Source organism: Salmo salar, chromosome 01 (assembly GCF_965601325.2).
Source record: "Salmo salar chromosome 01, fSalSal1, whole genome shotgun sequence".
Taxonomy (NCBI): Eukaryota; Metazoa; Chordata; class Actinopteri; order Salmoniformes; family Salmonidae; genus Salmo; species Salmo salar.
This window is the reverse complement of record NC_138291.1, coordinates 155,753,718-155,777,208: the sequence shown is the minus strand read 5'-3', so window position 1 is coordinate 155,777,208 and position 23,491 is coordinate 155,753,718. Positions and strand designations below refer to the sequence as shown.

At 44.1% G+C, this 23,491-nt stretch overlaps 1 protein-coding gene across 2 annotated transcripts in view; it reads right to left on the bottom strand.

The window, feature by feature from the left end:
- LOC106566361 (splicing factor SWAP) overlaps window positions 1-23,491 on the bottom strand; it is a 130,557-nt gene that overhangs the window by 10,951 nt on the left and 96,115 nt on the right. For both annotated transcript variants that reach the window (XM_082955394.1, XM_082955395.1), the window contains exons 14-16: window positions 6,128-6,462; window positions 1,306-1,461; window positions 952-1,098 (exon numbers count right to left, since the gene is read on the bottom strand). In XM_082955394.1, the coding sequence (XP_082811520.1) occupies window positions 952-1,098; window positions 1,306-1,461; window positions 6,128-6,462 (638 nt within the window). The remainder of the gene's footprint in view (window positions 1-951; window positions 1,099-1,305; window positions 1,462-6,127; window positions 6,463-23,491) is intronic.

Below are 23,491 nucleotides of genomic sequence, written 5' to 3'. Positions count from 1 at the left end.
TTTAAATGACAATATAATATTTTACTAATGTTTTCTAATTTTAATTATTTAATTTGTGATGCTGACTTGACTGCCGGTTATTGGAGGGAAACGATTTCCTCAACATCAATGCCATAGTAAAACGCTGTTTTTGGATATAAATATGAACTTGATAGAACTAAAAATGCTTGCATTGTCTAACATAATGTCCTAGGAGTGTCATCTGATGGAGATTGTAAAAGGTTAGTGCATCATTTTAGCTGGTTTTATGGTTTTGGTGACCCTGTCTTTGAATTGACAAAACATTACACACAACTCTTGTAAATGTACTGTCCTAACATACTCTAAATTTATGCTTTCGCCGTAAAACCTTTTTGAAATCGTAAAACGTGGTTAGATTAAGGAGATGTTTATCTTTCAAAGGGTGTAAAATAGTTGTATGTTTGAAAAATTTGAATTTTGACATTTATTTGGATTCAAATTTGCCGCTCTTGAAATGCACCTGCTGTTGGAGTGCACCACGGGTGGGACGCTTGCGTCCCACCTAGCCCATAGAGGTTAAGATGAATTGGAATGCCGACTGCGAGCCAGGCCTAATCAGTGCCTGACATCAGTAATACTGTTGTGACTGAACGGAAGCAAGTGCCCGCAGCAATGTGCCAAAATCTGGTGGAAAGCCTTACCAAAAGAGTGGAGGCAGCAAATATATAGCAGCAAAGACGGGACCAACTCCATATTAATGCCCATGATTTTGGAATGAGGTATTAGACGAGCAGATGTCCACATACATTTGGTCACGTCGTGTAGTTGATTTGATTAAAATACATCGGATGTGTCAATATATGGAAAAATACACGCTTCAAAATGTAGTCCAATCGATTTGTCGAAAGAACAGATGACTCGTGGTCGACCAAGATTTTTTAAAGTTGGGGACAGCCCTAATAAACAGCCTGGTGAGGTGGGGTGCTTTACCTGGAGAGGCTGGAGGTGGGGCTTGTGGGAGGGGAGGCGCTGGGGGACTTCTTGGCTCTGCCGGGGGATGAGGAGGGGGAACAGGAGGAGCCCTTGTTCTGGAGCTGGCCCCTAGAACTCTTACTCTTCCTCTTCTCATGAGGGGACCTGGAGCACAGGGAGGAAGGGATAGAGAGAGACATGGTGAAACTGCACAAACCCTTTCAGGAAGTAATGGATTGAGAGACAAAACAGACAGTCACTGAGCTGCTGGAGCTCAAACTGCTACATTGAATACAGAAATGTAGTTCTCTCACAGCATTGTCCCACTGTTTCCCCTTTATGACTGTTTCCAAGGTTCCCAGCCCTACCTACCTGGATCTGGAGTGCCTCCTGGGCAGAGCGAGGTTGTTGCCAAGGCGACAGGCGGCAGGGCCATAGCGCTCCCTCTCCCTCTCCTCACGCCTCCTCTCAGATGAGCGAGCCCTTCTGTCCCCCCTGTTCTTCCTCCCAGGGGACCTGGAGCGAGACCTGCAGACAGACACAGGGAAAGAGAGATGAACACAGAGATGGAAGGAGGGAGAGAGAGACAGGGGGAGAAGAGAAGGGGGGAGTGAGAGAGAAAGAAAGAGGGAGAGAGGTGGGAAGAGGGAACACAGATGGAAGCACGGAGAGGAAAACTCAAAGCAACATAAAAAATGAAATATGCAGTATTTTCCCCAGTGCCCGAGGCCAAACTAGCTTTTCTCTAGTGGTGAAGCACTGAGACCACTGAGGAGAGATGGAGGGTGTGAAATACTCAATTGGAGGGAAATTGCCAATTTTTTACAATCTGCTGCTTTAACCAGCAGCTGGTCTCTGGGGCTGACCTCCCACGCCCCAGCCTATTCCCTGGCCACCTAACTGCCCCCATGCCCTGTACTCTGACCTCTACTGCTCTACCCACCTCTCAGTTTTATTACCAATCAGAGTACTGTTCATGGGTGTGGTCATAGTTACTATATTGAGATGGAGGGCAAAGAAAAAAATATTTTGAACAGTTCGGAGTCTCCATTTATTAATTAGAGTTTACTGCCCTTGTTTTACGAACAATAATATGTGTCTATATCGTAAAATTAACTTGCAAACAACCTGCTGTCGTATTCACGTGGCTGTTATCATCAACCAGAAACAGGATATGCTGTCATTTGACTTTAAAAAAATGTTTTACTCAAAATGAAGGCGCCGAAGCAGACAACTTTTTCACTGTGAAAGAGGCTGTATCTATAGTATAGTGGTTGGTGATACAGACACGTCCTTGCACTTTGAAAAGCGTCGAGGTGAGTGAAATAAGTAGAGAGCAGATGTATGTTTGGTGTTGTCGATGTTAGATGCTGTGAAATTTGGGAAATAACTGTCAGATTAGAAAGTCCTGTCATGATCACTTGGCAAGCACATCAGAGGTGAAGCTTGAATGATTGCTCTGTGTCTCATGGAAATAGTTTCCGTGTTTAGCTGTTGGGTGTGTTGTCTTGTTTCTACTGATATAATTCATATGGAAATGGCCCAAGCTGCATGCTATTACTAGTTAGTCTGTCAGGCAAGAAAAGTGACATGCTTCCAGAAGTTCCATGAGATACTGTAGGCTAAATGCAAACACTAAAGTGGCAGTGTGAAATATGGGAAAATTGTCTAACAGTTGTGTTTGTATCAATCTAATACTTGTTGCATTCACTGAATTATTGTCAAAGCAGGTTACTATTTCGACATTTTGTGTGTCTCAATCTACATTTTGAAATAGTTTCTGAATAGCTGTTTGCATTTTTACATAGACTACTTTGTGTGGTTTTTGAAATACTTTCTGAATATAGTCCTCTGTCCACGTTTTGGAAAACATTTTTATTTGAATGTAAATAATATTTATAAGTATATTATATTATACTTGGTACATTTTGAGTAAGTCATTTAGTCAAATGTATTCTAGGGTTTTTTGTTGTGTTAATTGTTTTTTGATAGTGTCTTTAGACAATGGAAGACAAAATTAGTGTTATTCCTATTGAGGTTGTGTTCTTTAAAACTAAAACTTGTAATTGTCATTTGTTCTTTGTTTTTGAGTTATGTCTGTCTGTTTTAAATGTGTGACAAAATGAGATTGTTTTGAAAAATCTCAGTAATCTACATCAGCATTCTAGAATTCTATTTGGGTCTAAAGGGTTAACCACATCTGTATTTGGTAGTAAATAGCATGTTATGGAAGTGTCCGGTCAATTTTCTGTGATTTCACTTGGTTTTGAGAAACTTACCCCACCAGCGATAGACTTCCACAAGCTTGTTCTGCAGTTGCAGGGGCACAGATAAAGCATTGGCAAAGGTTCCAAAAACACCCAAATACGTCATTTTAGAAACGGCAATGATGCAGGTCTTTAGACGTTGTACACATGAAATTGTGTCATTCTGAACTTTATCCACAACGTTATAATATTCCATTTTGTTGGACTCAAGTGCTATATTTTTTTGTGTGCACATGCATGGGCTACGCAGAGAAGTAGTAGCTGGGTGTTTTTGGAGTGTTTGTTAATATTTTATCTATGCCCCTGAAACTGCAGAATGAACATGAGGAAGTCTATCGCTGGTGGGGTAAGTTTCTCAAAACCAAATCGCACCCCCCAAAAAAGTGTCTGGTAACTTCTATAACATCCAAAATACAGATTTGGTTAAAAAACAAAGTTAAATTGTACTTTAATATTACCATCTGTTGCTCCAATTAAGATCAGTCTCCATTAGATTGGACATATTAAGGGAGGACAAGAGGCCACTATGTAAATGTCAGTGGCTGTGTTCTAAATGGTCCGTTATTCCTTATAGAGTGCACAAAGCTCTGGTCAAAAGTACTGCACTATATAGGGAATCGGTTGCAATTTGAGACGCAACCTGAGAGTCTACAGAGTGGTTAAATCACAGGCTCCTCTCTCTCCCTCTTTATAATACAGGACAGCCATTATGCCATTACCATGGTGATTCAGCCGTTTCACATCCCACTGTCAAGAGCAACAACGACACCAAATGACTCACGCAATAATAACAAAAACAATCACATTTCTCCTGATTTAAAGGCAACCCCCTCCAACCCCCACCAACCAGCAACAAATGAGCGTTTATTTAAGAACACTAGTGTACGTGCATGTCTGGATCTACTTTCCCTCAGACACAGAGACAGCCACAGAGAAACATATTTAATGCACACACACAAACTGGCCACACAGAGCTGAAAACGTAATCTAATGGAGCCGTTTAAAAAGTACAGCCGGGGACACAGTGGACCGCTGGACGAACGCCAATTTGGCCCGAGGATAAACACAGAGAGGTCATCCTCTGCCATAGGGGCTGAAGAGGCCACAAAGTGAGCAAAAAGGAAGTTGTCAGAGGAAGGGGTTGAGGGCAATTTAAAATGCAGGGGGAAATCTACATCCACTTAGCCTGAGCAGAGTACCAGAGCATATGATCAATGATTCCAAACCTCCATCAAAGAGACACTTTAAAGAGCAAATTGGATGAGTTCTGTCCACATCGAGACTGTACCCCAAATGGCACTCTAATCCCTTTATAGTGCACTACTTTTGATCAGGGCCTATAGGAAATAGGGTGTCATTTGGGATGCATCCTTAGGCCTCTTAGTGGCTGCTCTTTCCCATCCATCCCCGAATCTCCTACCTCATTATCTGTCCTGTATGGATTTTGTTGACCCCATCCTGGCCCTTCATGGGCCCACGGGGGCCTCTACACTCCACTGGTAATGATCTTAGACTTCCCCCGGGGCAAAGGGCCCCGGGGGAAGGGGTTCAGGGGCTAAGGATGGGGGCAGGACAGACCTGTCAATGACTACAGACAATGTCAGAGGGCTGACAGGACAGAGTTGACCATGAGACTAAGACAGGATGCAGATGATGGACAGAGAGGAGGAGGGAGGGGTAGGAGGGATGAGGGGAAGGGAGAGAGAAAGAGAGATGGTGGGAAAGTAGTAGGCCAGTTAATGACGAGCAGCTGACGAGTTAATGAGGGGGGAAACTCCCCCCGTGTCACAGCCAGGGTCCTCATTAACCATGTCCTCTCTCCCTGTATGAGTGTGTAGCTCTGTCTTTGTGTGATGGACAGTTATGACGGGGTCAGAGACATGTGTGTGTGTAATCCTTTCAGTATCTGACAGCACTCAGCGTGTCACTAACAGAGCTGGAGATGAGGGGGAGAAAGGACACGAGGAGAGTGAGCTGCCAGCTTAACTCGGTTGTCACCCCTGAGACCCAGACAGACAGGCTGCCTCTCAAATGACACCCTATTCCCTATATAGTGCACTACTTTTGACCAGGGACCTATTCCCTAAATAGTGCACAACTTTTTCCCCAGGGTGCTATTTGGGATGCACAAAAACATATACGCAGCCAGCTAGCCACCTGCAGGAAGGCTCCATTCCCAAGACATCATTCTCAGGATTAGTAAGGAAGATGCTGGGGATAGCCTCTTCCAGCCTCCCAACACAAAACAAAACGCTGACTGATTCTGTGACTGCTCATTATCAGGGATCCATTTCACTCTCCCGCAACCAGGATTTTTGTATTTTATTTTGACTTTCGCGGTCGAGGAGAATTATTTTTTGATTAAGGGATGAAATTTGGCGTGCTTGCACATTAGAGGAGTGAAATCTCTGACACGAGGCTCAGTAGAGGCCCCCTTCTCAATCTAAGCCCTTTAATTCACATACCGTAAGTGATTTAAAACCTCGGGCAGAAACGATTAAATCTCAGTGAAATTACATTAAGGCTCGTCAGAATGACACGAGGCTGGCATAATTACAGCAACTCCACCCGCTGATAATGACAAACTGGCCTTGATTTTCAAAAAGAGTGAGAGGAGGGGGAGAAAACATTTGACATTAAAAACTTGGAGTGTGTTGAGGCATCGGGAAACAGCGAGGAAGCCGACCCGCTATAGTGAAGCTGCTGCAAAAGAATACTGCCAGCCAGCCAGAAAGCCACTTCCTTCATTAGGCAGTAGGCACGGTAGAGGCATCAGGTACTGTAGGTTCATAAACAGAGCAGTTTGATCGTTAATGAATTATGTTCAAAAGTCTGAGCCTCAGGCCACATAACACCTATTCCACTGTAAAGGCCATGTTGTGATGAGAGAGACAGTTTATTGTGGGGAAAGGGGTTGGACCACTCACCTAGACCTGCGGACTGTTTTGTAGGCGCTGGGCAGGGCATGCTTGGTTTTGGACCGCGACTTGGAGCGAGACCGCGATCTCGCCGGTGACCTCTTCTTGTGTTTCTTCTTCTTCTTGTCTCTGTCTCCTTTCGCTCTGTCCCGCACCTTCGCCGGTCTTCTGGAGGTAGAGGAGGATGAGGAGGTGGGTAGCAGGAGGGAGGAAGAGGGGGGCTCTTTGCTTTTGAAGGATTTGGCGTCAGGGGGTCTTTGATCAGCAAGGTACACAGGTGCTCTGGAAGCCAACGGAGGGGGGACAGAGACGACGGTGGCCACTGGGAACTTTGGCAGCTGTGGCTAGGATAGAGAGAAGGAAAGAGAGAGAGCGAGAGGGATGAGCGGAGGAGAGAAAAGGAGGGGGAAAGAGGGCATATTAATGACAGACAGATCTGCACCTTGGGCCTTTTCTAGTTTAACGAGTGCAAGAAAATCTGAAGGCTTCCCTCTCAGAATAAGCGTGCTGAGGAGTGAGAGAGAGCGATAGAGCTAGAGAGAGAGAGAAGAAGTGTGGGAGCGATAGAGCTAGAGAGAGAGAGAAGAAGTGTGGGAGCGATAGAGCTAGAGAGAGAAGAAGTGAGGGAGCGATAGAGCTAGAGAGAGAGAAGAAGTGAGGGAGCGATAGAGCTAGAGAGAGAGAAGTGAGGGAGCGATAGAGCTAGAGAGAGAGAAGAAGTGAGGGAGCGATAGAGCTAGAGAGAGAGAGAAGAAGTGAGGGAGCGATAGAGCTAGAGAGAGAGAGAAGAAGTGTGGGAGCGATAGAGCTAGAGAGAGAGAAGAAGTGAGGGAGCGATAGAGCTAGAGAGAGAGAGAAGTGAGGGAGCGATAGAGCTAGAGAGAGAAGAAGTGAGGGAGCGATAGAGCTAGAGAGAGAGAAGAAGTGAGGGAGCGATAGAGCTAGAGAGAGAGAAGAAGTGTGGGAGCGATAGAGCTAGAGAGAGAGAGGAGAAGTGCGGGAGCGATAGAGCTAGAGAGAGAGAAGTGTGGGAGTGATAGAGCTAGAGAGAGAGAGAAGAAGTGTGGGAGCGATAGAGCTAGAGAGAGAGAAGTAGTGTGGGAGCGATAGAGCAAGGGAGAGAGAAGAAGTGAGGGAGCGATAGAGCTGGAGAGAGAGAGAGAAGTGAGGGAGCGATAGAGCTGGAGAGAGAGAGAGAAGTGAGGGAGCGATAGAGCTAGAGAGAGAGAAGTGAGGGAGCGATAGAGCTAGAGAGAGAGAGGAAGTGAGGGAGTGATAGAGCTAGAGAGAGAGAAGAAGTGTGGGAGCGATAGAGCTAGAGAGAGAGAAGAATTGAGGGAGCGATAGAGCTAGAGAGAGAGACGTGAGGGAGCGATAGAGCTAGAGAGAGAGAGGAAGTAAGTGAGCGATAGAGCTAGAGAGAGAGAGGAAGTGAGGGAGCGATAGAGCTAGAGAGAAGAAGTGAGGGAGCGATAGAGCTAGAGAGAGGAAGTGAGGGACGATAGAGCTAGACAGAGAGAGAGAAGTAGTAAGGGACGATAGAGCTAGAGAGAGAGAGAGAGAAGAAGTGAGGGAGCGATAGAGCTAGAGAGAGAGAGAAGAAGTGAGGGAGCGATAGAGCTAGAGAGAGAGACGTGAGGGAGCGATAGAGCTAGAGAGAGAGAGGAAGTAAGTGAGCGATAGAGCTAGAGAGAGAGAGGAAGTGAGGGAGCGATAGAGCTAGAGAGAAGAAGTGAGGGAGCGATAGAGCTAGAGAGAGGAAGTGAGGGACGATAGAGCTAGACAGAGAGAGAGAAGTAGTAAGGGACGATAGAGCTAGAGAGAGAGAGAAGAAGTGAGGGAGCGATAGAGCTAGAGAGAGAGAGAAGAAGTGAGGGAGCGATAGAGCTAGAGAAGTGAGGGAGCGATAGAGCTAGAGAGAGAGAGGAAGTGAGGGAGCGATAGAGCTAGAGAGAGAGGAAGTGAGGGAGCGATAGAGCTAGAGAGAGAGAAGTGAGGGAGCGATAGAGCTAGAGAGAGAGAGGAAGCGATAGAGCTAGAGAGAGAGAGGAAGTGAGGGAGCGAGAGAGAGAGAAGTGAGGGAGCGATAGAGCTAGAGAGAGAGAGGAAGTGAGGGAGCGATAGAGCTAGAGAGAGAGAGGAAGTGAGGGAGCGATAGAGCTATAGAGAGAGAGGAAGTGAGGGAGCGATAGAGCTAGAGAGAGAGAGGAAGTGAGGGAGCGATAGCGCTAGAGAGAGAGAGGAAGTGAGGGAGCGATAGAGCTAGAGAGAGAGAGGAAGTGAGGGAGCGATAGAGCTAGAGAGAGAGAGGAAGTGAGGGAGCGATAGCGCTAGAGAGAGAGCGAGACGAGGGCATTCACAATTGTCTCCTCCATTACAGCCACTGGCTTAAGGTCATCTGGGAGACACAATCTAATTCAGCCTGCATCTCCAATCAAGGTTGTGTGTGTGTGTCTGCGTGAGTGTGTATGTTTGCACTCGACCGGCCGAAGTAAAAGGCAACGCCCTGGGGCGGTGAGCTCCTAGTCCTGGCTCTGTCCATAATTACTGCTCGCTGTGTGCTGGTTCTGGTTGGTTCTTCCCCCAGACTTACTCAGCTGCTAATTAAAAGATACTGGCTGGTTACACAACACAATGCAGCCAGATAGCTAGCACCCTGCCCTGCCTGCCTGGCTAACAAAACATAATTGGCCCTTCTCCACTGTCAGCACGAAAGTGCCTCTAATTACTTCAGTATGTGTCTGTCTGGTTATATTAGATCTTCTGCCCGCCGCTGGATCCAACATCACAACTGGGTGCCAATCAATGTAGCGCCATGTGCCATCAAACTGCATTTAAATACAATTTCGCCATTGAGAGAAGAAAAACAACACATGTATTTATTTCCCAAGCTTTATTTGCCATGGAAAAGCCCTAGCAAGGACTTGATTATGATGTGTAAGGTGTGTGCAATACTGGTGACGTTAGGTAAGGAAGTGTTCATATGTGGAACAAGTCAAAGTGTGTGTCAGAGAGAAAGAGAGCACGTGTGAGAGAGAGCGCGCACGAGAGACAGAGCGAGAGAGACAGAGCGAGAGAGACAGAGCGAGAGAGACAGAGCGAGAGAGACAGAGCGAGAGAGAGGCAGTGTGAATGTCACCTTATCTATTGAGACTCGGCTCTGGCAACGGTGAATCAAAAGAGCTCTCAGGAGACGAGGACACAATGTCTTCTCTTCACAGCATATTTAGAAACTACTCTGTCCCAATTGAGTGAAACAGGACTACTTCTTCCTCCACCTTTCTTTCCCTCACATGGAATGAGTGAGAGACACACGTTCTTCCCTCCCCTGCTGCTCCAGACAGAGCAAGAGGAGAGACGAAGGCGGAGAAGAGAAGAGAGATCTGTGTTATTGTTTTTGGTATGAATATTTGGTAGTGCGGTGCGCTGCGGTGGCTCAGGGCAGATAATGAAGAGGATGTCTGGGGTTTGATTTCACTTTGGGTTAAGAACAGCATGACATTTGGGTAGGTTTATCCCCAAGGGCCATGGGTCGAGAAAGAGGAGAGTGTGTCTGGTCTCTCACGCCTGCTCCCAAGAGATAGGGAAGGCTGCTCTCTCTGAAGCACACCTCCACACTGGAGAGAAGAAGAGAGGGATGCCAGTGTAAGGAGAATGGGACAGGGAAAGAGAGGAGGAGGGAGAGGGATAGAGTGTGTTTCAGAAAGGGACAAAAGAAGAAGAGAGAGATGGATAGAGAGAGATGGAAACAGTCCATCATGAGCGAGAGAGGGTGTCAGAGGGACAGATATGGAGCAAAGAATGAGAGAGAGGGCAGACAAGGGAAAGAGAAATGGACAGAGGGTGATTGAGAAGGGTGATGAACGAGGGAGGGAAAATAGCCAGAATCCACAACTCCCTGTGTGCAAATAAACTGCTCCAGGTCACCTTGCCTTGACTGTTGTTGTACTGTAATCAGGCCACTCCACTTTGGCACCCAGAACTGTACTTTCAACACATCCCACCTGTGCACTGTAGCCCGACACCTGCTTGGCCTTGCGCGCGCACACACAAAACACAGGGTACCAAGAAGCCCAATTCCAGTGACAGCTCAAGCTCTACCATTCACTCTTAATACTCTTTGATTAGCTGGCTTTGACAGACTCAATATGTTTACAAGTGGTCCTTTGTAGCTCGGCTGGTAGAGCATGGGACATGTAATGCCAAGGTAGTTGGTTTGATTCCCGGGACCACCCATATGTAAAATGTACGCAAGCATGACTAAGTCGCTTTGGATAAAAGCGTCTGCAAAATGGCATATATACACTGTACATGTAAGTGAACGGAACTACATCTGAAGATCAGGATCTGGCCCTATAATCAATAAATAATTCACACTTATGGCCAACTGTGACTGCTTCTGGTACAATAGCAAAGCCAGACCCAACAGCCAGGTCCTGCGGCTTTGCTGGTGTTTCAGAGTTTAGAGGCAACATTTCAATGTTGTGTGTGTGTGTGTGTGTGTGTGTGTGTGTGTGTGTGTGTGTGTGTGTGTGTGTGTGTGTGTGTGTGTGGGCGTTCTGATGAGGGGACCCTGTGGGATGTGAGAGGAGGATAGGCTGGACACAACTCTAAACACACAAACTGTGCCAGCCAGGGAAAACAAGGCAATCAATCACCTTGACTTGGAAGAGTTCCAGTGTTGGATAGCCATAGCCAGCTAGCTAACATAGCATCCTTCTCTGTTTGAGTAGGCTAAACTAGCTAGCTGCATTCGATGCCAGTTGATTGGGGTCGCCAGATGATTTGCCAGCTCCTGAAAGCTTGGCTGCGTGTTTAAACACCCCAGATCCACGCATATGTTCAGGTAAAAGCCAACACTGGCTATCAGAGAGACAGAGGGACCATACGAGAGGGAAAGAGTGGGTGGATAGATGAGAGAGTGTGAAAGAAAGAGGGGGGGTGAGGTAGAGAAAGGGGAGAAAGAGACTTCTCCCCGCTGGTAATAGAGAGAAGTACACGTGCAATCCCTGTACTGTAATGTGACATAGCCATTCCACTCCATTGTCTGTAGGATGAGGACAGATAACCTAAATCACACGGTATCTAAAAGTAATCTCAATCTCACCCTCCCAATTCACTGTGAACAAGATGGCGCTGATGATGGTCGCCCTGTTGCTAGCTCCCAACCAACTTTGCAGTCCTTAGTTTATTTTAGTATTATTTTTTTTAACGTTATTTGATCAGAAAGTTTCTAGTATTATTTCTTATGATGGAAAAGCACTTCTGGACAAGGGAAAGGCGAGCTAGAGTACTAGTCCCATTAAGGAAAAGGCTAAACCACCCTACGCTTTCTAGTCCATTACTTGCTAATGTGCAGTCTCTGAGCTCGCAACATTTATTGTCCAGAGTGTGGACTTCCTACGAGAGAGATACGAGTGACTGTAATGTAATAAGCCTTACAGAGATTTAGATGTCAGGGGGGGGGTGCCTGAACAGGCTATACAGCCTGCTGATTTTTCCGTACATTGCGAGGACAGGGGAAAAACAAAGGCAGAGTAGTATGTTTCATGATCAACAACTCATTGAGTGATTGTCAGAATGCACAAACGCCTTAAGAGTTTCTGTTCCCCTGACCTGGAATACCTTACGATAAATGACGACCCCATTATCTCCCGAGAGAATTCACAGCTGTTTGGATCACGGCTGTGTATATCCCCCCACAAGCTGACACCACGCTGGCACTCAAAGAATAACATGGGACATTGAACAAATTGGAAAAAGCATATACCGCATTTGTTTTAGCCAGGGACTTTAACAAAGGAAATTTAAGGAAAATACTCCCAAAACAGGAGGCAATCGTGGTAAGGTCTGTTTAACGTTGGTCTGACCAATCGGAATCCATGCTACAGAACTGTTTTGATCACGCAGACTAGGATATGTTCAGGCCGCCTCTGAGAATAACATCGCCGAATACACCGACTCTGTCTCTGGGTTCATCAGAAAGTGCATAGAGAATGTTGTTTCTACAGTGACTGTAAGAACATACCCAAAACAAAAACCACAGCTAGATGGCAGCATTACCAAAGCAACTGAAAGTGCGAACCACACACATTTAACCACGGCAAGGTAACTGGAAACATGTACGAATACAAACAGACCACCTACGACCACCGCAAGACAATCAAAGAGGAAAACAACACCGAGTCACCGACATTGCCCCCGCTGCTCACGAGGACTGCGGGCTCCCGATCTCTGTAGCCGACATGAGTAGGACGTTCAAGTGTGTTAACCCAAGCAAAGCTGCCGGCCCGGTTGCACTCACTTCTGTGATCATGAAGTACTTTGAAAGTCAAGGACCATATCACCTTCACTATACATACAACACCCTTAACCTGTTAGGGCTAGGGGGCAGTATTGACACGGCCGGATAAAAAACGTACCCAGTTTAATCTGGTTACTACTCCTGCCCAGTAACTAGAATATGCATATAATTATTGGCTTTGGATAGAAAACACCCTAAAGTTTCTAAAACTGTTTGAATGGTGTCTGTGAGTATAACAGAACTCATATGGCAGTCAAAACCCCGAGACAGATTGAAACAGGAAGTGGAATTCTGAATTGCGAACTCAACTTCATCACGTTGCCTATTAAATCACACCGTGAGCTATGGTTCATTGAGCACTTCCTATTGCTTCCACTAGATGTCCCCAGTCTTTACAAAGTGATTTGAGCCTTCTACTGTGAAAACTGAATGAATGAGACGCAGTGGAACGTGGTCACACGGAGAGGGCCATCACCATTATGATGCCGGCGCCCCTGGTTACCCTCCCCTTTCGAAACGTTTTGAAACATAATGCAATCGTCCCCCTCGAATCTTATTGGAGCTCTCGTTGAAAAAGGCCCTACAGATTTATGTTATACAACGTTTGACATGTTTGAACGAACCTAAATAAGAAAAAAATGCATTTTGTTGAAAGAGTAGCCCCGCGCACGTCGGAACTTTTGGTTTAGCCTTCTGAACGTGCTAACAACAACAAGCTAATGGAACATAAAGGATGAACTTTTTCGAACGAAAATACATTTGTTGTGGACCTGGGATTCCTGGAAGTGCCTAAGGATGAAGATAATCAAAGGTAAGGGATTATTGACAATAGTATACAAGACTAGATGTGATATGCGATTGTTCCAAGATGGCTAGCCTATTGCTAGCCTATTGTTCTGAGTATCGCATCCCCTTTTATCGCAAAGTGTGATTACCCAGTAAAGTTATTTTTAAATCTGGCATTACAGGTGCTTTCAAGAGATATTCATCTATAAATCTTAGAATGACAATATTATATTTTAAAAATGTTTTCGAATAGTAATTTAGTTAGTCAACGTTACGCGCCGATGTAAAATGCTGTTTTTATATATAAATATGAACTTTATCGAACAAAAGAATGCATGTATTGTGTAACATGATGTCCTAGGAGTGTCATCTGATGAAGTTTGTAAAAGGTTAGTGCTGCATTTAGCTGTTTTTTGGTTATTTGTGATGCATGTGGTTGGTCGGAAAATGGCTATGTGGCTACTTTTACGATATACTCCTCTAACATAATCTAATGTTTTGCTTTTGCTGTAAAGCCTTTTTGAAATCAGACAACGTGGTTCGATTCAGGAGAGGTGTATCTATAAAACGATATAATTAGAAAAAAAAATTGAAAAATTGTTTTTATTAAATTTTGTTATGCTAATGGCGATATGATTTTTCGCTGGATGTCCGTCGAGGCCGCACAGGGGTTAACAAATTGTTGCTTAGTGGAAAATACTCTTTCAAACACACACGGTCACGTTGTACAGCGCCATTATGGCTATTAGCAGGTAGCTGGACAATAGACTTGCCTAGGAGGAGGGTAGGGGGAGAATTATATCGTCAAATGTATTTCTTAGTTAGGTTGGCTGTATCACAACTGGCTGTAATTGGTTGCAATTTGTTTAATCCACCAGAAAAAACAAAATAAATAATATAACAAAAAGTATTACTATTATTATGCATCACATCCGACCGTGATTGGGAGTCCCATAAGGTGGCGCACAATTGGCCCAGCGTTTCTCTCCATCTAAAAACAGAAATTTTTTGGCCTTTACAAATATTATTTTGGCTTTTATTCAGATTAAAATCGCTCACTTTCGTTTAAAAAATAAACGAAATAACCTCCAAAATATCGTTATTATTACCATCAAGTTGATGGCACAGTCATATAGCCAGCACCTACATAAAGCTGAGTGACTCACTCATGCATGGCTTTGGATCAAAATAAATAAGTACCAACATTCTTTCTGATAGTCTTTAATAAATACATTTTTGGTTATCCTGACCTGGACACCATGCACAGTATTATAATAGCCCATCAGCAGGACAATATACCTTTTCCAACACCTCTCTGTATTTTGATACTATGTGAATGGGGCCTCCCCAGTGGTGCAGCTAAGTCACCGCATCGCAACACAATATGCGTTGCTACAGATACCCGTGCCGGCCTCCAACGGGAGACCCATGAGGAAGCTTTTGTTTTTAATTTAGAATCCTCCAATCCTCTATATGTAATTATTGGCGGAGAGTCATGTCATATTTTTTTATATACTGTAAGCCTATCGTAGGCAACATGAGCCTCACTAGTGATGAGTAATGTGCTGCTAAAAGTGGTGTAGGTCTTATTTATTTAAAGCGCATATTGAAGATAGAAGCAATAGTCTACAACTCTTTTAGCACCGTTTCGCGCTGCTCTGAGACAAGAATGGGGACTGGTCTTGACAAATCAATGAGATTTTTATTTTGACTGAATCTCCGTTTGGGTATTGGTTAGACTTCAATTATACAATTAGGATGTAGAAATGTTATGCTCTTAGTGTAACCTTTATTTAACTAGGCAAGTCAGTTAAGAACAAATTCTTATTTACAAGGACAGCCTACTCCTTCCTCCCCATCGGGGAATTGAACCCCGGTCTCCTGCGGGCCCGCACAACACGGGGATTCTTTAGCTAAATAGCCCAGAACTGTAGCCTACTCCCGACCATCACGTTGTACAGCACCATATTTTCTGTTCGATCCTAATGGAAACCCAGAGGGTATTTCATTTTTCTTGGAATAGAAACACCATAATATTAACCAAATTAATTAAGCAACATTTCTTAAAATCAGTTCCATATACTATGTTCTTACAAAAAAGGTTTTAACCTCTATGGGCTGCGTCCCACCTACTCAACAGCCAGTGTAATCCCGTGGCGTGTTATTCAAATTCCCAAAAAATGCAAAAACTTCAATTTTTCAAACATATGACTATTTTACACCATTTTAACCTGTTATGGCTAGGGGGCAGTATTTTCACAGCCGGATAAAAAAACGCACCCGATTTAATCTGATTATTACTCCTGCCCAGAAACTAGAATATGCATATAATTATTAGCTTTGGATAGAAAACACACCAAAGTTTCTAAAACTGTTTGAATGGTGTCTGTGAGTATAACAGAACTCATTTGGCAGGCCAAAACCTGAGAAGATTCCATGCAGGAAGTGCCCTGTCTGACAATTTCTTGCCCTTCTTGATTATCTCTATCCATTACAGAGGGTCTCTGCTGTTACATGACACTTCCTACGGCTCCCATGGGCTCTCAGAAGGCGGCAAAAAGCTGAATCGTGGCTTTGCAGGCTCTGGCTGAAAAAAAGTAGCGCATTTGGGTAGTGGCTGGTTAGATTAACGAGAGTCTTGTCTTTAAAATGCTGTAAAATAGTCATATGTTTGAAAAATTGAAGTTTTCGGATTTTAGAGGAGTTTGTATTTCGCGCCACGCCCATCATTGGATATTGGAGCAGGTGTTCCGCTAGCGGAACGTCTAGATGTAAGAGGTTAAAGATAAGACTCTCGTTAATCTAACCACACTGTCCGATTTCAAAAAGGCTTTACAACGAAAGCAAAACATTAGATTATGTCAGCAGAGTACCCAGCCAGAAATAATCAGACACACATTTTTCAAGCTAGCATATAATGTCACATAAACCCAAACCACAGCTAAATGTAGCACTAACCTTTGATGATCTTCATCAGATGACAACCCTAGGACATTATGTTATACAATACATGCATTTTTTGTTCAATCAAGTTCATATTTATATCAAAAACCAGCTTTTTACATTAGCATGTGACTAGCATGTGACTAGCATTCCCACCGAACACTGCCGGTGAATTTACTAAATTACTCACGATAAACGTTCACAAAAAGCATAACAATTATTTTAAGAATTATAGATACAGAACTCCTCTATGCACTTGATATGTCCGATTTTAAAATAGCTTTTCGGTGAAAGCACATTTTGCAATATTCTCAGTAGATAGCCCGGCATCACAGGGCTAGCTATTTAGACACCCAGCAAGTTTAGCACTCATCAAAGTCAGATTTACTATAAGAAAAATGTTATTACCTTTGCTGTCTTCGTCAGAATGCACTCCCAGGACTTCTACTTCAATAACAAATGTTGGTTTGGTTCAAAATAATCCATAGTTATATCCAAACAGCGGCGTTTTGTTTGTGCGTTCAAGACACTATCCGAAAGGGTAAATAAGGGTGACGAGCATGGCGCAATTCGTGACAAAAAAATTCTAAATATTCCATTACCGTACTTCGAAGCATGTCAACCGCTGTTTAAAATCAATTTTTATGCAATTTTTCTCATAAAAAAGCGATAATATTCCGACCGGGAATCTGCGTTTAGGTAAACAGACGAAAGAAAATAAAGCATTCGGTCGACTCGGGCACGCGCCTAAGCCCATAGTACTCTGATCGGCCACTTGCCAAAAGCGATAATGTGTTTCAGCCAGAGCCTGCCTCGATATCATTCAGCTTTTTCCCGGGCTCTGAGAGCCTATGGGAGCCGTAGGAAGTGTCACGTTATTGCAAAGATCCTCAGTCTTCAATAAAAAGAGCCAAGATGAAACACAATTTGTCAGACAGGCCACTTCCTGCATGGAATCTTCTCAGGTTTTGGCCTGCCATATGAGTTCTGTTATACTCACAGACACCATTCAAACAGTTTTAGAAACTTTAGGGTGTTTTCTATCCAAAGCCAATAATTATATGCATATTCTAGTTACTGGGCAGGAGTAGTAACCAGATTAAATCGGGTACGTTTTTTATCCGGCTGTGTCAATACTGCCCCCTAGCCCTAACAGGTTAAATTCTCTAGTACAGCCACTATTGAAGGCTATCAAATGCTTCTCAAAGATGCCCTCTGATGGTCAAACTAGCACTAACTAGCATTAATGGTACCAGTGGTTGGCACTTAAATAACGTGCCATAGAATTCTGCAGCACTATGCAAGCTGTGTCGCAGTACACTGCAACTTTTAAAGGACAAACCACTAAGTATTCAGGCACTTTACTCAGTACTTTGTGGAAGCACCTTTGGCATTGATTACAGCCTCGAGTCTTTTTAGGTAAGACGCTACAAGCTTGGCACACCTGTATTTGGGGAGTTTCTCCCATTCTTCTCTGCAGATCCTCTCAAGCTCTGCCAGGTTGGATGGGGAGCGTTGCTGCACAGCTAATTTCAGGTCTCTCAAGAGATGTTTGATCAGGTTCAAGTCCGGGCTCTGGCTGGGTCACTTAAAGACATTCAGAGACTTGTCCCGAAGCCACTCCTGCATTGTCTTGGGTTTGCCCTTAGGGTCCTTGTCCTGTTGGAAGGTGAAGCAATGACCCAGTCTGAGGTCCTGAGCGCTCTGGAGCAGGTTTTCATCAAGGCTCCCTCTGTACTCATCCTTGCCTCGATCCTGACTAGTCTCCCAGTCCCTGCCGCTGAAAAACATCCCCACAGCATGACGCTGCCACCATCATGCTTCACTGTAGGGATGGTGCCAGGTTTCCTCCAGACGTGATGCTCGCCATTCAGACAATCTTGGTTTCATCGGAACAGAGAATCTTGTTTGTCATGGTCTGAGTGTCTTTGGTGCCTTTTGGCAAACTCCAAACGAGCTGTCACGTGCCTTTTGCTGAGGAGCGGCTTTCGTCTGGTCAATCTACCATAAAGGCCTGATTGGTGGAGGGCTGCAGAGATGGGTGTCCTTCTGGAAAGTTCTGCCATCTCCACAGAGGAACTCCAGAGCTCTGTCAGAGTGACCAACAGCTTCTTGTTCACCTCCCTGACCAAAGCCCTTCTCCCCCGATTGCTCAGTTTGGCATGGCGGCCAGCTCCAGGAAGAGTCTTGTTGGTTTTACTATTTTCTACATTATAGAATCTCAACGGACATTATGAAAGCTTAACCAAGTTTATTCTTCCCAGAGGATCAATACAGCTGCATTAGACAAAACATGTTTCCACCACCACAAGTATATATACTCCAATTTAGGCACTCCTCTTTCTCTCCAATCCTTACATCTTTCACGGTTCGAGTGATAAGACGAAGTGATACGGGAGAAACAATGGTTTATTACCCTAAGGGGATCTGACCTGACCTCAACCCCCTTGATGCCTAATCCAAAGATCTCCACCCCCCTATAGCAATCCTGTGACTTCTTCCCGTCCACCCAGCACATTCCAAAGCCATCTGGCTACTACAGATAAACATTAACTTCTGATGTAAAAACCAGTCTCTAGGATAGCAATGTTCCAAGTTTAAGTTTAACCCAGAATACAACAATGGCTTCCACAGCATTCTGCAGTGATACGCCATCTCATCTGGTTTGAGCTTAGTGGGACTATCATTTGTTTTTCAACAGGACAATGACCCAACACATCTCCGGCTGTGTAAGGGCTATTTGACCAAGGAGAGTGATGGGAGTGCTGCATCAGATGATCTGGTCTCCACAACTACCTGACCTCCACTCAATTGAGATGGTTTGGGATGAGTTCGACCAGAGTGAAGGAAAAGCAGCCAACAAGTGCGCTCAGCATATGTGGGAACTCCTTCAAGACTGTTGGAAAAGCATTCCAGGTGAAGCTGGTTGAGAGAATGCCAAGAGTGTGCAAAGCTGTCATCAAGGCAAAGTGTGGCTACTTTGAAGAATCTAAAATATAAAACATTTTATTTGATCAAATTAAGAATAAGGCTGTAACGTAACAAAATGTGGAAAAAGTCTAGGGGTCTGAATACTTTCCAAAGGCAGTGTACATATCATTCTTAGTATGTCTTGAGTAAATTATTCCGTTGTACATACTTAGACTGCATTTTGATTACTGCTATTTGGATTGTTAATTGGATTCGTCCCAACGTTAGAGATTTCTTGCATTTTTTGTAGTACATTAAAAAAACATTTTAATTAATTTTGAACTTCTTTGACATTTTACTGCATTGTTAGAAACTGGTAACATAAGCATTTCACTACACCCGCTATAACATCTGCTAAGCTGTGTACCCGACCAATAAACCTTGATTTGATTTCATAGATACAAACGTTCAAAAGTTTGGGGTCACTTAAAAATGTCTCAGAACAAGAATAGACTGATGAATTTCAGAAGATAGTTCTTTGTTTCTGGCCACTTTGAGCTTGTAATTGAACCCACAAATGCTGATACTCCAGATACTCAACTAGTCTAAAGAAGGCCAGTTTCATTGCTTCTTTAATCAGGACAACAGTTTTCAGCTGTGCCAACATAATTGCAAATGGGTTTTCTAATGATCAATTAGCCTTTTAAAATGATAAACTTGGATTAAGCTAACACAACGTGCCATTAGAAAACAGGAGTGATGGTTGCTGATAATGGGCCTCTGTACGCCTACGTAGATATTCCATAAAAAAATCTGCCATTTCCAGCTACAATAGTAATTTACAACATTAACAATGTCTACACTGTATTTCTGATCAATTTGATGTTATTTTAATGGACAGAAAAAATTGCTTTTCTTTCAAAAACAAGGATATTTCTAAGTGACCCCAAACTTTTGAACGGTAGTGTATACCGCTGGAAGTGAATGCTGGAATTAAACATTTAACTATGCAAAGTAGCAAAAGCTGTGTGCATTAAGGATGAAGACACCTGGCTCAAATAGAAGCCTGTCTCGAATAAGCGCCTGTTGTGCTCATTGATTTAAGAAAATAAACGCCCAGGCTAAAAATTGAAGTTTTACGCTAGGCCTATCTTAGTGGGACACAGATCTTAAATCGGCAACGCATTGATTCTTTAACTGGCAGGTCACTCACGGAAGCCATAATAAAAATGTAGCTTGAAAGCCACTTAGAAGGAGAAGCCTGACAGTCTCCCTTAGAAAAGCACCACATATCACATAGAGGGGGACTATGGGCCAGGACAGGCAGACACTTCGGATATCAATATTTGAAGCGCAGACACTTCAGATATCTGTAGCCAGGAGAGACAGAGACAGAGAGACAGAGAGACAGAGAGAGAGAGAGAGAGAGACAGAGACAGAGAGAGAGAGAGAGAGAGAGAGAGCGCAAAATATATAGAGAAAAATAAAGAGAGAACAAGAGGAAGCGCGCACGCAAGAGGAAGAATGGGGGAGTAGTGTAGCGGTATCTGCAGTTCACTTCTCCACCGCGGTTTTGTCTCTAATCATGCCCATTAGCCTGGCTGGCCTCTGGCTGGGCTCCGGCAGGCCCTTTTAAGAGGCTGAGCTACCTACTGGAGAGACATAGGTCTCCCAGGAGAGAGGCCATTCCTTTGAACAGAGCATGTCAGCCCAGAGACAAAGAGCACAATCAATTAGAGCGCCACAGCAGCTCTAGAGGGAAGTGACTAGGGCCCCTGGGTAAGGAGGGAGGCAGAGAAAAAGAGACAAGCAGAGAAACGAGAGAGAAAGAGAGACGCACACACACTTGCAAACACACATACCGTACTTACAAACACAGGCACGTACACACCCACGCCTACGCTCCTGCCGAAACATCTTCATGTAAGTGCACACACAGAGAATGTATCATACTCAATCATTTACGAGATTAGATTGAAAGGCATCAATATGTATGAACTTTTTGCTTGGGATTTATTCTATAAATAAATCAATAGATTTGAAGGGTTGGGGAGTAGGAGATGGGGCCGTCCACAGTGAACGATTTATGACTCAATTCAACAGAGGACACAGTGGCCAGCGGTGGGTGAGTGCGTGCGTGCGCGCACACACGCATACAGACAGACAGACAGACAGACATACAATGTTCATGTTGTTATCTTCTCTTGTTGCATTGTTGAGAAGGACCCGTCTCCCCGATGGTAAGGGAGTGAACAGCTCGTGGCTGGGGTATGTGTGGTCCTTGATGATTCTGCGGGACCTCCTCAGGCACCGTCTCAAGTAGATGTCCTGGATGGGTGGGAGCACGGTCCCAGTGACGTACTGGGCTGTCTTCACCACCCACTGGAGAGCATTGCGGAATCTAAAGGAATTAGCCAAGCAGACTGTGTGGTATAGGGGGCTGGCAATGCTGTTTACTGATATTGTGTATTTATCATCAGTGGCCCGTATGCGCTGATGTATGGAGCAACTCTGCTCAGTCAGATGAAGAAGTATACTTTGTCTCTGTGCTGGAATGTGTGGTGAACCTTGACCCAGCTATGCCTCAGCCAATCAGAGCGTGGTCTCCGCTGCCACTGGGCTTACTGTGCTCCTTACCATACTCTATGTTTATATTTTTGTTATTTAGGAGACGCTCTTATCCAGAGTGTCTTACATTTGCTGCATTCATTTTAACATAGCTAGTTGAGATAACCACATATCACAGTTGTGTACATTGTTTCTCAATAAAGAAGCCTTTGTCACCAAAGTCAGTGCTAGTAGGAAAAGTCGAGTGCAAATTGAAATGCCTTATTTAAGAGACTCTTTGAAGAGGTAGGGTTTCAGACGTTTTCGGAAGATGGGCAGGGACTCTGACCTCGTCCAATCACTTCTTTTGGAGGGTATTCAGATGATGAAAGTTTGCCATTAGAATATATGTGCAAAGCAAAGTTTAAACTTTCAGTATGTGTTATTGCATTAAGGATTATCTGTCAAATGAGACGAGTTCTATCCTATTGCTTATTTGCAGACGACAAAACAGCAGTGGGCTTGATTACCAACAACGTCAAGACAGCCTACAGGGAGGAGGTGAGGGCACTCGGAGTGTGGTGTCAGGAAAACAACCTCACACTCAACATCAACAAAACAAAGGATATGATCGTGGACTTCAGGAAACAGCAAAGGGAGCACCCCCCCATCCACATCGACAGGACAGTAGTGGAGAAGGTGGAAAGTTTTTAGTTCATCGGCACACACATCACAGAGAAACTGACATGGTCCACCCATACAGACAGTGTGGTGAAGAATGCGCAACAGCAACTCTTCAACCTCAGGAGGCTAAAGAAATTTGTCTCGTCACCTAAAACCCTCACAAACTTTTACAGATGCACAATTGAGAGCATCCTGTTCGGTTATATCACCGCCTGGTATGGCAACTGCACCGCCCTCAACCGCAAGGCTTTCCAGAGGATGGTGCGGTCTGCACAACGCATCACCGGGGGCAAACTACCTGACCTCCAGGACACCTACACCACCTGATGTCACAGGAAGGCCAAAAAGATAATCAAGGACAACAACCACCCGAGCTACTGCCTGTTCACCCCGCTACCATCCAGAAGACGAGGTCAGTACAGGTGCATCAAAGCTGGGACCGAGAGACTGAAAAACAGCTTCTATCTCAAGGCCATCAGACTGTTAAACAGCCATCACTAACACAGAGAGGCTGTTGCCTACATACAGACTCAGATCTTTAGCCACTTTAATACATGGATCACTAGTCACCTCTTACATCTAGATGTTCCGCTAGCGGAACGCCTCGCCAATATCCAATGATAGGGTTGTGGCGCGAATTACAAACTCCTCAAAAATCCAAAACTTCCATTTTTCAAACATATGACTATTTTACACCATTTTAAAGACATGACTCTCCTTTATCTAACCACATTGTCCGATTTCAAAAAGGCTTTACAACGAAAGCAAAACATTAGATTATGTCAGGAGAGTACCCAGCCAGAAATAATCACACACCCATTTTTCAAGCTAGCATATAATGTCACAAAAACCAAAACCACAGCTACATTTTATTTTATTTATTTTATTTCACCTTTATTTAACCAGGTAGGCAAGTTGAGAACAAGTTCTCATTTACAATTGCGACCTGGCCAAGATAAAGCAAAGCAGTTCGACAACATACAAAAACACAGAGTTACACATGGAGTAAAACAACATACAATCAATGATGCAGTAGAAGAAAAAAAAATAAGACTATATACAATGTGAGCAAATGATGTGAGATAAGGGAGGTAAAGGCAAAAAAATGCCATGGTGGCAAAGTAAATAAAGTATAGCAAGAAAAACACTGGAATGGTAGATTTGTAGTTTGAAGAAAGTTCAAAGATAAAACATAAATA